Source organism: Micropterus dolomieu, linkage group LG09, assembly GCF_021292245.1.
Source record: "Micropterus dolomieu isolate WLL.071019.BEF.003 ecotype Adirondacks linkage group LG09, ASM2129224v1, whole genome shotgun sequence".
In the NCBI taxonomy this organism is placed as follows: Eukaryota; Metazoa; Chordata; class Actinopteri; order Centrarchiformes; family Centrarchidae; genus Micropterus; species Micropterus dolomieu.
The window spans coordinates 21408737-21425942 of record NC_060158.1 but is presented as its reverse complement, the minus strand read 5'-3'; the positions used below and the strand labels follow the sequence as shown (position 1 = coordinate 21425942).

The 17206-nt window shown below is 41.6% G+C and overlaps 1 protein-coding gene across 4 annotated transcripts in view; it reads left to right on the top strand.

Annotated features, from left to right (window-relative positions):
- Positions 1 to 17206, top strand: part of csmd2 (CUB and Sushi multiple domains 2) — a 253342-nt gene that overhangs the window by 127460 nt on the left and 108676 nt on the right. For all 4 annotated transcript variants that reach the window (XR_006826279.1, XM_046058105.1, XM_046058104.1 and 1 more), the window contains 6 exons: positions 1082 to 1194; positions 8861 to 9043; positions 11218 to 11408; positions 11658 to 11793; positions 14205 to 14399; positions 15982 to 16120. Coding sequence is in view for 3 of the 4 variants with exons in the window: in XM_046058105.1 (XP_045914061.1) it covers positions 1082 to 1194; positions 8861 to 9043; positions 11218 to 11408; positions 11658 to 11793; positions 14205 to 14399; positions 15982 to 16120 (957 nt within the window). In the remaining variant the exon portion in view is untranslated. The remainder of the gene's footprint in view (positions 1 to 1081; positions 1195 to 8860; positions 9044 to 11217; positions 11409 to 11657; positions 11794 to 14204; positions 14400 to 15981; positions 16121 to 17206) is intronic.

Genomic DNA, 17206 nt, shown 5'->3' with positions numbered 1-17206 from the left:
GAGAGAAGATCTTCCTCACTTTCCTCACTTTGTGTACTTGCACAACACACAAACTCTGAAAATGACCTAATCTCTTCAGTGAAGGACTCCCTCTGCCCATATGGACTTCTTTATGATGTGAAAGTAGATTGAGCAATTCTGTCATTGAGATTGGATGCGCTCTTGCACACAAACAAACTAGAACAATTTAGGACCAGAGAGAGAGTATACTGCAGCTATCAGCACAGTTTAACTTGGGACTATATTTTATGTGACTCAGTGGTGCAAGGAAGCGTGTGCAGGGTGTAGGAAATAATTTTTTTCAGAACTTTAAGGTCGGAGGTATGTAACCCTGCATGCTCAGTCATAAATGTGGTGTTTAATAGGTAGTCCGTCACAACCAATCAAATCCTCCCTTTTTCTTCTCTTGAAAGGCACTGTGCACTGACAGTTTGATAATGGAAGAGAACAATTTGGTGTGAATCTGCCAAAAACATTTTTCCCACAGGGAAAATGATGTCCTTGTGTGGGAAGAACATAATTGCCAAGAGCAGGACAAACACATGGACCCTTATCCAGACACTACTTACTTCCTTACCACTCCCACCAACCTCCATGTCACTAAAATTAGAACCCTTAATCACTTACTCTGCAGCTTCACACTTTCTAATTAGAGCTGGGTGGAATTACTATTCAAACAGGATTAAATTACTTATGTGGCATTGACTGATCTTGCCTTCATTTCCCACTTTCTTGTCCCTGACTGTTTAGAATAAAACTTTTAGGTTAAAAAAAACAGCATCTTAGACTGGATTTGCCTGTAGCCATTTAAGAACACTTTTCTTTGATGGGAAAAGTCAGATAGTTTAAATATATAATCAGGTGGTGTTTTTGTTGCTTGCATTAAAGTAATTTAACAATGCAGTGGAAACAGGGCCTTTGGCTATGAGACCAATTTCACCGCAGTAAGTGCAAACACTGCTTATAATAATTGAAACAGCAGATCCACGTTTCACAATAGACACACCTTGTGTCATACTATATGTAGCACAAAGATCAAGTATATTATATGTGAAACCTATCCTCTTGTATCTTTTTGTAGCCTGTCTGGTACGACCACACCAGACCTTGTGGTTAGCACCAGTCACCAGATGTGGCTCAATTTCAAGACAGATGATACCAGTGGCTCCCTGGGCTTCAAGGTGTCCTATGAAGGTAAGGATGTTTCGCACATTGTGGTTGTCAGTCAGTGGGATGTGCTGGCTTGTAGTCTGCGTTTTAAAAAAAATTCTTTCTTTGACAACCTCACAATTCAATGCATTTTTTGGTCATATACCCTCACTGCATGAAACATGGGAATTGTGTCAGTAAGCAGCGCTGTAAATTGCCGTGGAAGTTCAGGTTAATGACTGTTCATGGGAATTTGTAGGCATCACACAAAACTACCACGAACTGCCAATACTTGACATGGGATTAAATTTCTGGCAGTTTTACAAGCCTGACTAGCTTTCCAGTTGACCCCCCTCCCCCCTCCTAGCCCATATGCATTTTGACTCACTGCTCAAAGCTGACATCATAGGCTGTGACAGAACACACGTTGCTTCAGTTGACTGTAAAATGATTGTCCTTTCCTGCATTCATCATCCCGAGTTCAGTTGGAAAAACTCTGGAGTCAGAGATGCTGCTTCGGTCTCATCTAAGTAGCATCATAACAAAATGGCCATATGAGCTCTTTCTGCTCCCTGGCATGCTGCATCTACAAATTACAGCTAGATAAAGCCCTTGAACAAAACACATACTGTGCCAAGGACTCAGTCTAAGCAAGCACTATTAGTGAATGACGCTCCAAATTACTGGTTCCATTGTAACTGCACAAATTCTGCTTTTAGATTAATTATTTGTGACATGTTTGATGCTTTGAAAGCTAATGATGCAGGACATTAAAGGCACTTATTATGCTCAAATAAAATTGGTCAAAAACAGTTAACAGGCCAACCATGCAGCCTCCCACAGATAGCTGATTCATGTGTCCTATCGCCTAATCCCAGTGTGTCTCATGTAGGTGCACGCATGTGTGAACTTTCCAAAATGGGAATTAACATTTGTATGTGCCTGCATGCTTGTGTTAAGGTGAGAGACAAAAAGGAGCGACGTGTGTGTGTGTGTGTGTTCTGTTTGTCTGTGTGTATGTATGCGACTATGGGGAGTTTGCCAGAGTTCTTCATCTAGATAAGTCTGCTGTTTGCCTCTCAGAAGCACAGCGAGTCTTCTTCCTTGCCCACAGATGCTTATTTTTCATCAGTAAAAATAACAGAGAAAGTGGAGCAGCATGCTGAACCAAAGTGTAATTAAAACAATGAGTTCTACTTAATGAAGGGGAAGAAACGCTTTGAACCACTTCACCTCCCAGTTTGGAGCACCCAAAATCTAATTTGCATTCTCAATTACTTGTATTTTAAGCCTGATCATCAAGTGTAATTGCAAACACAGTCATACCAGTACACACACTCCCACCTTACTCATGCATTGGAGTGTGGGCTGCACACACTCCAATGCCTGGCCTCAATCTTTCATAATCGGGTTTATTGCTAGGTACATTTTCACATACGAGGAATTGCCTTGGTATGAATTGGTGCTTACAGTACACATAACATAAATAGTAATATAAATATATAAAAAGTAAGGAGATCAGAAAAAATGTAACAATATATAAACAAATATAAAAAGATACAATAATACTATAATACAATGCTGACATGAAACATGAGCATACAGCACAGTTGAGCGTTGTAAAGTGTGTGTGTGTGTTTGGGGAAGGGGGCATGAGAGTCACTGACAGTGGGGACCCGGGCCTTGTTGAGGAAGCCCACTGCCATCTGCCAAGAAACTGTTCTTGTGGCGAGAGGTTTTGGTCCTGATGCACCGCAGCCTCCTGCCAGAGGGGAGAGTCTGAAACAGTTTTTGTCCAGGGTGGGAAGGGTCAGCTGCAATCTTTCCTGCACGCCTCAGAGTTCTGGAGGCGTACAGGTCCTGAAGAGAAGGAAGATTGCAGCCAGTCACCTTCTCTCACGCTGCAGCCTGCCCTTGTCCCTGGCAGTGGCAGCAGCGTACCAGATAGTGATGGAGGAGGTGAGGATGGATTCAATGATGGCGGTGTAGAAGTGCACCATCATTGTCTTTGGTAGGCTGAACTTCTTCAGCTGCTGCAGGAAGTATATCCTCTGCTGGGCCTTTTTGATGATGGAGGTGATGTTCAGTTCCCACTTGAGGTCCTGGGAGATGATGGTGCCCAGGAAGCGGAAGTCCACAGTGGTGACTGGAGAGTCACACAGGATGATGGGGGAGGGTGGGGCTGGGCTCTTTCTGAAGTCTGCGACCATCTCCACTGTCTTCAGAGCACTGAGCTCCAGACTGTTCTGGCTGCACCAGGTCACCAGATGGTCGATCTCCCACCTGTAAGCGGACTCATCCCCACCAGAGATGACCCCAATGAGGGTGGTGTCGTCCGCAAACTTCAGGAGCTTGACAGACTGGTGACTGGAGGTGCTGCTGTTTGTGTACATGGAGAAGAGCAGAGGGGAAAGAACGCAGCCCTGAGGGGAACCGGTGCTGATGGTCCTGGAGTCAGAGAGATGTTTTCCCAGCTTAACGTGCTGCTTCCTGTCCTTCAGGAAGTCAGTGATCCACCCACATCCACCTGAGTCAGGCACGTTCATCTGAGAGAGCTTGTCCTGAAGCAGGGCCGGGATGATGGTGTTGAAAGCAGAGCTGAAGTCCACAAACAGGATCCTGGCATAGGTTCCTGGGGAGTCCAGGTGCTGGAAGATATAGTGATGGCCATGTTTACTGCATCATCTACAGACCTGTTGGCTCTGTAGTCGAACTGCAGGGGTGGGTCTGTGATGGATTTCAGGTGGGACAACACAAGGTGCTCAAAGGACTACATAACCACAGATGTCAGGGCGATGGGTCTGTAGTCATTTAGTCCAGTGGTCCTTGGTTTTTTGGGGACAGGGATGATGGTGGAGGCTTTGAAGCAGGCCGGCACATGACATGTCTCCAGTGAGGTGTTAAAAATGTCTGTGAACACCGGAGACAGCTGATTGGCGCAGTGCTTCAGGGTGGATGTGGAGACAGAATCCGGTCCAGCTGCTTTACAAGGTTTCTGCCTCCTGAACAGTCTGTTGACATCCCTCTCTAGGTTGGTAAAAGAGGGGGAGGAGGTGGGGAATGAGATGGTGGACTGTGGCTGATCAGTGGTGTGACGGGGGATGGTCTCAGGTCTGTCCCATTGTCTTTCAAAGCGACAGTAAAACTGGTTCAACTCGTTGGCAAGGCGTGAGTCATTCATGGATTGGGGGGATTTAGGTTTGTAGCTGGTGATCTGTCTGAAGCCTCTCCAGACAGAAGCAGAGTCATTATTTGAGAACTGGTGTTGTAGTCTCTCTGCGTACAGCTGTTGCATCTCGCACCGCCTTGCTAAATATGTACTTTGACTCCTTAAACCTGGCACGGTCACCACTCCTAAACGCCTCTTCCTTTTCCAACCTCAGCTGTCTGAGTTTAGCTGTGAACCAGGGTTTGTCATTGTTATAACTCACCCTCGTCCGTGTTGGAATGCAGCTGTCTTCACAGAAGCTGATGTAGGACGTCACAGCCTCTGTATACTCATCCAGGCAGTTGGTAGCAGTCCTGAAAACATCCCAGTCAGTGCAGTCCAAGCATGCCTGGAGGTTCTCTACAGCTTCACTGGTCCACTGCTTTGATGTCCTCACCACAGGTTTACAGATATTTTGTTGTTGTCTGTATGCAGGAATCAAGTGAACCATGGCGTGGTCAGAGTGTCCCAGTGGAGCTCGAGGGACGGCGTGATAGGCACTGCTTACTGTGGTGTAGCAGTAATCCAAAGTTTTCCCCTCTCTGGTTGGACACTTTTTGAACTGTCTGTATTTGGGGAGTTCATGGCTGAGGTTTCCTTTGTTAAAGTTACCAAGAACAATAACTAAGGAGTCCGAGAATGTCCACTCTACCCACAGTATCTGATCGGCCAGCGTGCGCTGTGCCTCCTGCACGTTAACCTGCGGTGCGATGTAAACACCGAGCAGAAAGTAGCCAGCAAACTCACGGGGGGAGTAAAATGGCTTACAATGTATCAATTAATATTCCAGGTCATGAGAACAGTGTTGCTGAATCACTGTCACATCGTTACACCAGCCACTGTTAATGTTAAAACAGACACCTCCACCTTTTGTTTTGCCAGAGAGTTCCATGTCACGGTCCGCTCTGTAGACCTGGAAGCCAGCCAGCTGCAGCGCGGAGTCCGGTATTGATCCAGACAGCCACGTCTCGATGAAGCACAGAACAGAAGATGAATAAAAGTCTCTGTTTTTCCCCACCAGTAGCCGAAGTTCGTCCATTTTATTGCACAGTGAGCGCATGTTGGAGAGAAATTTTCCTGGTAGCGGCATGTGGTGTCCTCTTCGGCGTAGTCGCACCAGCGTGCCGGACCTTCTCCCCCTCCTCTGGCGTCTCACCGCATGAACAGCGGAAAGTGAAGCCTTGACCAGAATGTCCAATAATTCCACTGATGACACAAGAAAAGTCGGAATTCAATCCACTGCCGTTGTTCCCCTGATGTTTATGAGCTCTTCTCTGATGAAAGGGCTCCGGGTATCACAGCAGAATGCAAAGTTAATAAACGTAAACAAAACAAACAGAGCACCAAAATACCATGGCTGTCCTGAGCGGCGCCATCTTCATCAAATTGAACTTTCAACTGAAATTGTAATGCTTCAAACTAAATCGGCATTGATGCATATGTGTAGGTCTAAACCCAGCCACAGGAGTACTTAGTACTGACACTGAGCATGTATAATTTGAAACATTGAAATATTTGGAGTTATTTACACCCATATGCAAGTGCATGCACCTACCAGACTGTAGCTAACATCGAGGACACAGGGGTCATGTCTTTTGTATTTTTTCTATAGTATAAGTGGAGGTTTTCAGAGCCTGCTCAGACTGCAGACTGAGTGTCTAGAGTTTATGGTGGTAAGTTGGATATTTCAGATTTCTGCTTAACTGCACAGTTACTTTATTGCCATGTACACATAAAATGAGGTTCACATGTTGTAGATACTTTGAGGCTTTGATTTTTTTTTGCTGGAAGTCTGGGTCTGTAAAGCCCATTGACACATTGTATGAAATACTGGGTTATACAAATCAATTTCATTATTTTCTTTTTGTCTTTTTAGGCTTCAGGAGCCTGCAGTGTAGTTGTTGACATTAATGCACATCTGAGTACAATACTTGTCATGTCAAACAGTCATATGCCATTAAATCTATTCCCTTATTCATGAGAATTAAATGCTGTTTCCTTAATTCCTGCCTGCCTACTTATACAGAACATACACAGTGACACACACATTAATTTACAAACACATTAATTGGTCAACTGATTATCTGGCATGTTGAGATAACCGGCATCGGTTGATGCCTGCACTCATGAGGCCAATGAACAAAAAATGTCTGTGGACGCATCTGCAGGCAGCCTAGTCTGTGTGTCAGCAGTGAAGTGTTGTTGGCGCTGCCCCTTTAGTTAGTTTCAAGCCCTCAATCATCACCATCGTCTTTTCTCAGTGTTAACATGTTTCTCCAATTCTAAATGAATGAATGAAATAAAACCATTACTGGCTAGGGTTAAATATATATTATTAAACTGCATTATATATCGGCCATCAGCCACCCTGTTCTCTAAAGGTTGGTTGACCACTACATCTCTGTACATGCACACAATTCAAAGGGTGATTATTTATTGCCCCAACTTTTATAAGTTCTAATTGTAGGCACCTATAAGGCAGAGAGGCCTTACTTGAGAAAAACACTGCAGGGATTTTGAGTTTTTTCAGTGAGTCTGCTGCACTGACAACACATGATTGTAACTGATGTGTGTGTACTTTTGTGCATTTGCACATGTATGTATACGTATGTATTTCTGCGTCTGTCTTGTAGCTTACATGTCCTTCTGGATCATATACATTCCCTTCATTAATTTCCCTTTAGTCCTCTCTCAGGCTCAACTCAAAAGTTGCTTTTAGCATTCCCCCTTTTAAAGGTGACTTCCTCATAAGATCAATGAGTTGTCTTGTGAATGAGGCTGCCTCAGGACAGCCATACATCCAAACAGCAGTGAGCTCTAAATATGTGTTCTAAATGATGATCATCATTAAGGCTGAGTATGGATTTATACCCAGCACCACCCCTGGTGCGGTTTAAAATCGTATTAGGCCCTGCCATCATTTCCTGGATGGATGAGCTTTCTGTGTTGCCCCATCCGGATGCTGCGATAGGATGCCTCAGCATTCCCATCTGCAATCTGCAACCTCGGAAAAGTAGAAAGAAGACTGAGTGAAAGAAAGAGGGATGCATAAATCTTGAGATAATGAAATTGCCGTATGTGGTTTTAAGGAAGAAGTGTGGTCATGGAGGTGTGTGTGTGCATGTTTGTGTGTGTCCGTGTTTGTGTGTGTTTTCACCTGAAAGTGCTCATGTCAGCTTCCAACGCATGTGAGAACATTTGTCACACAGTAAGAGGGATGCATTTGCTGGGGGAGAGAAAGAGGTTTACAACATTAGTGAGTAACACTTTGGGAGCATAAAGAGACAGTAACGAGTCCTTAACTTCTAAATTATACAAAAGGAATGCATGACGAGACGGTAGGAATATCAGGTAATTCTGCATAGAAGCTGCATAGATGCATAGAAGCTAGTATAGTCTTGTCAGCTCAAAATGAACTCTTCACTCAGTCATACATTGCTAACATCCATTCAGTTCCAGTTATCTCCATTTAGTCTTAGCTAATGCACAAGACAGGGTCAATGTCTCTGATGCACAATTTCAACAAACCAGGGCATGTGCCCTTAACAGCAAGCACTCTCAGATTGTTTTTATTTAATGGTGTAATAGTGCCGGTTCACTCCATGCGACCCCCACATCTGGTCGAAACACAAGTTCTAATGCTTCAGTGACTAAAAACAGAAGACCTGACCAATGTGTGTGGGGGGGAGAGACTTCAAGAATATGAAACATGAAAATTGGCTTAAGCCTTAGCTGTGGGAACAAGTAACCAAATCCATTTCTAACAGCCTGATGATCTGTTTTCTCAGTAAAGTCCCTGTTTTTAACATTCCTAACAAGCTTTTTTTAAAAACTGATGTAGGCTAACTATTCCTATCTTATTCATGTCTTTAAAAAAAGCTGGATAAACAAGTCTTGGACCGATCACTGCTGCGTGATTAAATCGATATTGATCATTTCATCTAAATGTTGTTAGATAAAAATGTCAGTGGTCCTGTAATAAGTGATTGAGAGAACATCCTATTCTGCATGTGCACTTTGTTGTTTTCCACAAGATGAGAATTATATTTAAAAAACAATGTGATCCTGATCTACTCTGAGGGAAGAGGGTGGGGATGTGCTGGTGGGAAGCTCCAACATCCAAAAGATGAGAATTGGCTGCAGAACAGCATTGTATAAAATGATTAGGGAAGTCATTTTTCTAGTCTGTATGACTGTATGAACACGAACACACTAATGTTGCAGGTTGATTTCGTGTGAGATCCTGCATCTTCTTATCATTTATTACATATGCAGTTGTATCTTGTCAATATCTGCTGGAGGGTACAGCCAGTAATAACCTTGAGTTTAGATGTCTCTTTCTATCTGCCCTGCATCTCCATCAAATATTTTAGGAAAACTGAAGAAAATGTGTTTCTCATGTGCATTGATGTTCCTCTGCTTGAAATGATTATGTATTATCAATGTCAGTTTTGCATACTGAATATTGTTACCTTTTTATCGCTACCTTTTTTACCTACACAGAAATTGACCAAGGTAGTTGCGGAGATCCTGGAATTCCAGCTTATGGCAAACGTGAGGGGACAGGTTTTCGTCACGGGGACCGACTCTACTTTGAGTGTCTGCCTGCCTTTGAGCTGGTGGGGAAGAAGAACATCACCTGTCAGAAGAACAACCAGTGGTCGGCAAAGAAACCCAGCTGCGTTTGTAAGTTCTTGGATGCTGGTTATTCACATTCTACATACACCACATGCACACTCATGTGGGTGCATAAATATGTATGTTAGTGCAGATGAGCTGCATAATAAATGGTCAAATAGTCCTTATTCTTTGCCTGGCAGAGGCTGTGGATTTTGGAACAATAGGAGCTCTTACTGGATAATTAACGCCATGAAAGACAAACACAAAGATTGAGAGAGTTAGAGGGTGAGGGGAAAGGGAAAAGAGAGCTGACCATGCACATAATACCCACTGTTGTATTATTGATATGATGATAGGGTGGACAAAAAGCTGCAATATCTAGATAAACGTCACTGAGCTGAATGACATGAGTCAATTTGGCCCCATAACACTGGTTTTATTTAGTTGACATTTAACCAACCAGTCATGCAGACACAAAGCAGTATGCTTGTCTTTGTCATTGAAATTGACAATGTTAATAAGATCATGTGCTTTACTAGTAGAGTATTTATTAATATCCCTTATTTATTCCAGTGAACACAGTGTTAGTGCTTTTTTCAAAATTACAATAATGTAAACAGATGCATCCTAAACCCACCAACTATTTGCTACTGATGCTACCTTGGAGAACGTACTGATGACAGGTCAGAGCACTGCTGTTTAGCCACCAGCTACAGTGGATACGATAGTTAATAATGTCAAAGGAAAAAATGGAAGAATGAAGTTATAATCACACATTGCATGGATGCAAAGCTAAGGGCAAACCTGAGATAAAGTCATTACCATACCAGTGCAAAAGCTAGAAGGGAGAAACCCTGTCATGTCGTGGTTGAGATTAATTTCATATTAAAAAGGCAATCGTGGCTGCAAGTTCTGGTAGTTCTATTCTTTACTCTAGTCATCCACACTTGTTACCAGATGGACTATTGAAAGTTCCTGTGCATATTCAAAAATCTATCTGTTGTGCATTTGTGAATGAAAGTAGTGTTTTGTGTCAGTGACTAAGACTCAAGTTATCTTACATATCCCCCCATCCCACCACCTTTCCATGTTTCTTCATTAACTTTGAACTGAAGTACGCTTAGTTGGTGTTGATGTTGAGCTTGCAATAGTTTTTAATGAAACATCCCCTGACAATCAATAGACCCCAGCACCTTGGAAGCTAGACCAATTAAGTAAGGAGAGTCCAGATGATACGTGACATAAAATTCAAAACCTATTTAAACTAGATGGTGTAGTTAAAATGTGAAGCATGACTCTGCCTTTTCCATTTCTCATTTGTCACTTGTAAATTTATTTAGAAACGGATTCTAATCGATAGTGTAAGGTTTAAATTTGACCACATCACCGTAACCACTGCATTGTTTTCAGTGCCATTTTCCTACGACTCCTTATCCAAGCATATTTCTGTTTAACCTTGCCAGACCACCACATGCACAAAGCAGAAAGTGTGGGCTGTCTTTCCAAGGAAGGCTGACCAGTAACATCAAGGCATTGTGCTGTTTTCTTCTAATCACATCCATTTGAGCAACTGGGATCAAGTGGCAGCCTTGACAGTAATCAGGGAGGGAGATGAGACCATTTTTCATTTCCATTATCAAAACATTCCTTTCAGCCTTTTTAGACATTGTTTGAAAACAATGATTATCTGGTTACATATTTACAAGATGTTTCAGGCTAAGGCTTTCTCTATTCCCCATTTCCTAAATAAGATATTGTTTCTAGTGGGGTTCCTCCTCTCATATAATAAATAGTGGATAAATATATAAATAAAGATAAACAATTTTGCCACAATAAGACACAAACAATTGTTCTTATATGATGTTATTGGCAACTTTCATTACTTTCGGACATGGTTCCTTTTCATTACTTTCTTGTCCAGTGAGCCTAATGTTGCTGTTGCTATATGCCTACGTGTGCTCATGCTACAAGTCAATAAACTTGTGGTTATAGTGGTGTCTTTTGAAATGACTTCCTCCTGATCTGTTAGATGTCTACGGTATGTGGGATGTGAGGTGGCTTTATACAGGTTCAATATAATTTATCACACCATAATGTATTGTAGTCAGCAAATATAAATGGAATCTGCCACCTATTTTTCAGCCACCTAAACAATACTCCTTTTATGTTTTGTGTTTTCTTTCTTTTATTCCTTCTTTTTTCTTTTTTTTTCTTTGTTTATGTCTCTATCACTCCTATAGTTTCCTGTTTCTTCAACTTTACCACTCCATCTGGGGTGCTACTGTCGCCCAACTACCCCCAGGAGTATGGCAACAATATGCACTGTGTATGGCTGATCATTACCAACCCTGAGAGCCGAATCAATCTGGCCTTCAACGACCTGAGCATGGAGAAACAGTTTGACTTCCTCTCAATCAAGGACGGGGGAAAGGTAGTGTTAAATTATAAGCTGTTGTCCTCAGATACTTTGAATAGCTCTTTGTACAACTTCATCTATTGACCTGTCAGTCATTATGCGTATCAGTAGGAGATGTGCAATCATGTGTCTGCCAGCAGCATTGGACTTGCCAGTCATTTTATCTGTCTACTTCCCAGTATGAGCTGTTTACTCTCTGACTTCTCTCCCTTTTTAGTCTGATATTTTGGTCTCATCAGAAAATCTTTTAACTGTTTTTGTCAGGCCGAGTCTCCTATCCTGGGTACCTTTTCTGGTGACGTCCTGCCTCCTTCTATAACAACTAGTGCCCATGTGGCCCGTCTGGAGTTCCTGACTGACCACACCTACACAGACAGAGGCTTTAACATCACGTTTACAAGTAAGTATTGAATTTTACTTCAAAAGAGATAAAGGAAAGTCTTTAAAGCTTATCACGAAAGCCCGCCCTGACCGGATGCTTTGTATTCTAGATTGTTTGTCCATGTGTGTACAGTATGTGTGTCTGTGCGTGTGTGTACATGCAATAGGCCTCATGAATCATCTGCATTATCTGTGTGCCTGTCTCCCACAGACTGCATAAACTTCCACCCATCAGCAACACATTCCATACACACTCACCCACAGTCGCATAGAGAAATGACAAAAACCCTGTCTTTATTTTCTAAATAGAGACTTGACATCTAAATAAAACCCAAACAAAGAGGCAGCATTCTTACCTGACAGATACATTGCGGCAGTGCTCATTATATTCTATTCTGGGTAGCGGCTGACTTCTGAGGAAATTCCAGATGGGTTTTATACTCTGACGCAGTACACGTTGGCTGCATGCTGGTAAACCCATTTCATGGATATACTGTACCGTGATGGTTTGGCAACCGGATTTCTGCGTTCATTGCATATGCACTATTGTGTAATGAGCCTGATCTTTGCATTCTTTCGCATCACAATATAAATATCTCCGTACAGAATGTCTAACCCTATAAAGCCACAAAGCTATTTCATAGGTAGTTAAGGTGCTGTGGGGAGGTTTGTCTCAGTAAAACTTTGCACTAAAATTAGTTCCAGTAACTTCCTGTAATGCATGCATGCATTGCTTTCATATGGTCTAGTTTGTACTTCTGACCCTGTGTTGACAACAGTGTTTTACAGGCATTCATCTGCTTGAGAGAATATCATTGATATTTGCAGTAGTTTGTCAAGTAGACAATATATATAATGTAATTAATTGTATCATGTGTGAAGCACACATGGCCATATTAGACACTAAAAATACCATTACAGTGGTGAAACATTTATTTACATATAACATTACATTGCAAACAAAAAAACCTTGTCTTCTGTCCAAAACTTGACAAATTAAACCTTTTTGATAATCGTCCAAACAACAAAACAATTTAGAAATAAAGGACTTTTTTACATGTGTGGCCCCTAAATTATCACATATATCTATATCATATAATGAGACAAGAATATTTAGACAAATCATAGGTTTTTTTTATTTATTATTTTATTTACTTCTTATTTTTATGTGTTCATCCAGTATTCTGTGGGACTAGTATGTGAAATTACAGCATATTCAGAAGACTGAACCTGTATTCTGCTCCTAATTCAAAAAAACATTTCTGCTGTGACTAAAATAATATACCTAAGCCTGCCCAGAATGCCTTTGGGCCCTGGCTCTAGCTCATTTGCAGACATGTCATCAAACCAACCCAGGTGCTTCTGTAAAGCCAGTGTGAACAACACATGGCAACTAATGCGTTAATTAGCAAGTTAGATGAATGAATAAATAACCAATGCTGCCTGGTGAATGAATGTCAAGAACAGTTAATTGAAGATGACGGTTAGTTCCCGAGAACAGTGTCATCTAACTGCAGGACTGTTTTTAGGGGGTTGTTGGGATGAGTGGACATGTTCCATCATTCACGTTAATTAAGGACATGCCAAACTGTATTGAGGGGATTTTTGGCACCTTAATAAATAAGATGATTGTGATGGATGAGGTGTGGCTCGCACTCTGTTTGGGTCCAATGGATACAGAAGGGGGATTCATCAACACCTACATGTGTCACCTACCTGCGCGTGTGTACAAGACTGAGAGCGAGCAAGTGAGTAAGTGAGAGAGATAGTGGCGCAGGTGATGTATTTGTTTACATGCCTTGTTCCGGGGATATGCCTCTTCTTGTGTGACTGCGTTTCTCCGTGGCCTTTTTAACTGGTTCCTACTTGAAGTCCCATTGGCTTGAGGATGTATGAAAACAATTTCCCCTGTTTGTTTACTCCACCTATCATTCGGCAGTGTCGTCTGGTGCTGATGATCTGCATATGGTGGGGTTTCCCACCCTCTGGAATCACTGCAGCAGGGTGAATCAATGTGACTCACTAAGTGAAACAAATTTCTTCTTGCTAAATGCTGGCATTGCTTAATGCTGACAGTAGAAAAAAAGTTTCGTCAAGAAACTTGGGTAATTATTTTCGAATCTCCGTGGAAATTTGCATCTTTGCACAGAAAACGTAATATGTGACAAGGATTAATACCAGCAGAATTAGAAGTCTGTTATTTTTCTTGTGTCTTCAACAAGTTGACACTTTGTTTATCCGCTTCTTTTAAAAGCATTTTATCAAACAAAAGTTTTATTTTATATTTTGCTTTTATGTTATGTGACTGAAAAGTGAAATTAGTGACTTTTATTATTATTTATCTTCTTTTTAAAAAACATTTAACACTATTGCCTCACCCTTTTGTCTGCTCTTCACACTAACCCTATCTCCTCTCTTCATTTCCAATAGCATTTCGCCACAACGAGTGCCCAGACCCAGGAGTGCCTGTTAATGGGAAACGCTTTGGTGAGAGCCTTCAGCTGGGCAGTTCCATCTCATTCCTGTGCGAAGAGGGCTTCGTTAAGACCCACGGCTCGCAAACCATCTCGTGCATTCTCAAGGATGGCAACGTGGTGTGGGACAATGCAGTGCCCCGCTGTGAAGGTGAGTAAAAGAGTCGTTACCCTTTGTAACAGCCATCCTACAACAGGTTATTGGAGTGTTTTGTGTCTAACATTTTAGCTACAAAAAGTGTTTCTTTTCTTTCGTTTTTTTTTATTAGGTTGAATGGGATGAAGCCTTTTGCTGGGGACGCATATAGGTGTTTGAAAAACAACATTCTCAGATTTACTGACAGTTTTTAATATTAGTCGCAAATATTAACAAAATGAGTGGGATTTATTCCATATTTTTTTATCCAATATCACAGAGTTATGTTTGAGTTGGGATAGTTAGCTGTGTAGCTCAGAAAATCCAGATCTCACCAGAGTAAATACACAGAGTATTTAAGTCATTAAGATGAAGATGTGTATATCTAGCACCTCATTAGCTTGGTACCCACTTTGTTCTTGCTTATATACACCTGTTATAAACTGATAAAATGGGAGTTTGTTTAAATGCGCACTCTATAGCTAGTAATGTAGCATCACTGCACCATAGAGTTGTAAAGAGAGTATTTCTTCTGCACACCCAAAAGTGAATAGATTGGTGTTGATGAAAGGAGAAGACCAGAAATCAATCTGACAATGGTTTTGCTGCTCCTTGTGGGTTGCATTAATTAAATGACTACAGTTGATGCAGATATAATTAATCAATATCAATAATGGCATAAATTATAATGATAGGGATCACTGAGATCTGACTAAAGGGTGGTGATTGCTGCTAATGATACAGAATCTTTGTTCTTTCAAATATCTGATGCTGCAGACATGCTGTTCTTACATACAGACTGCAGAACCATCCAGTTACTCCTCTGTGATTCAATATTCAATAAACTATTTCAAGAAAACCAGAAAAGGCCTATATAGCAGGCAAAGCTAAAATAAAGCTAGGTGTTAACCAGCTGTGTAGCACATCAAGCACAGACATGGTTAAAACATGTCACTTCCACCTGTGTGCCGCAGCAGCTTTGTATTCCTTTGAGACCATCTATCATACCCCTTCGTTCGTAGAGTAATGTGTTTTATAGATGTCCTTCAGTATGCTGAGTTGGCTGATTAAATCATTCCACTTCAAAGGGAGCGAGGAGCTGGCACTTTAACTAAGCCCTCCACTGTGCCTGTGTGTTCTGGTTAAGGATAGGCAGTTAAAGAGATGCACAGCAAGGTGAGCAGTAACAAAGATGAAGCTATGGGAGAGGGGTCGATGTGCTCAAGTGCCTTTTGTACTAGCGATCAAAGATGTCCCGTTTGCTCTATTTGATGGGGATGACAGCAGTACTTTTATAGAAGACAGATTTTAAGACAACAGCATAGGGGAGGAAACATAATCACACACATGGATACATAATGCATGCCCTTGCACACACATGCAATAACAGGTATGCTCTTTGGAGAAATGGTTAACCTTGAAGTGAGCTGTCACGAATTTACATCAGATGGACCCTGGCAGTTAAAGAAATGGGATGAGCCCCAGCTGATGCATGAGATCATCTATTGCTATTGTCATACATCAGCCGGGAAAGATATGCATAATTCAGTCTCTATCTACTCTTTCTCTTTCTCCATTTCTTCTCTCTCTCCATTAGCCCCATGTGGAGGGGATCTGAAGGCTCCCAGTGGGATCATCCTCTCCCCTGGCTGGCCAGAACTCTATAAGGAGGCCCTTAACTGTGAATGGATCATTGAGGCTCCTCCAGGCTACCCCATCAAGATCATCTTCGATAAGTGAGTCACCCGGATAGCAACTGTTGTTGTGTCAATGTTTTTTCCCCTGTCAGAGTGAGCTTGGATTTTTCTTGCTTTAACCCTTAAACCTTCTCGCAGTTTCATCATGTGCTCACATTTATTTCTCTGCTTTCTCACTTCTTCTTGAATCTCTTCCTCTATCTTCTCTTTCTGGCAGTAATGCATTAGATCTAATGTACATAAATATACACTGCCAACTAGGCTAATGCTATGTTTTATTTAGCAAGTTCATTTGATCCTTTCATTTGATAGCCCCCTTCCTGAAGATCAACAGATTTCCTTACTATTTACACACACACACGCACGTAGACCTGAAGGTTTGTAAATGTAATGCGTATGTAAGTGGAGCTGGTCTGTCAAGGGGAACCAGAGAGTTGGGAAAGGAGGTAACTTTTCCTGATGGTTGAGAGAGAGAGAGAGACACATACAATCGTACGATCAAACGCTACATTAGCTCATCCTTGCAAGCCCATCTCATCCTCATCCCTGCCATAATAACACCCCATGCAAAATGAATACAACATAAATGTTTGTTGCTCTTTAATTTTTATGTAACATCAATAAAATATCACAAACCGCTTCATTTAGATGACATGGTTCTGAAACATAAGCAATTTATTCATGGCTTTGAAGATGAAGAGTCTCTGGCAACAAAGGCGGTAACACACGAGCACGCCCTCACACACGCACGTACACACACATGCTACACAGATGCAGTCGCCAAATGTCTCAGGATTTTCTAAAACTCAACATGTGCATATTGGAAATAATTAAATTAAACCCTCCTGGATTCACAGTGTTGGTTAAAAGCTAAATATTCTGAGCTGCCATAAAGATATTCGTACTATTGTCAAAGTCTTGTTTAAATTACTGCCCATCCATCAGAATAAGCTTGATTCAATCAATCTCTTTTCTGCTGTTGGCATGGAATGCAACTTATAAGATTTTAATTGAGGCCAAATGTCATAAATATTCATTGTTTTTTTTTTTGAATCTCCACACTGGTTTTCAGTTTCAGTAATATAATTGCTTGATTGGTAATCTTCCTTATTAGTTCTGAATTTC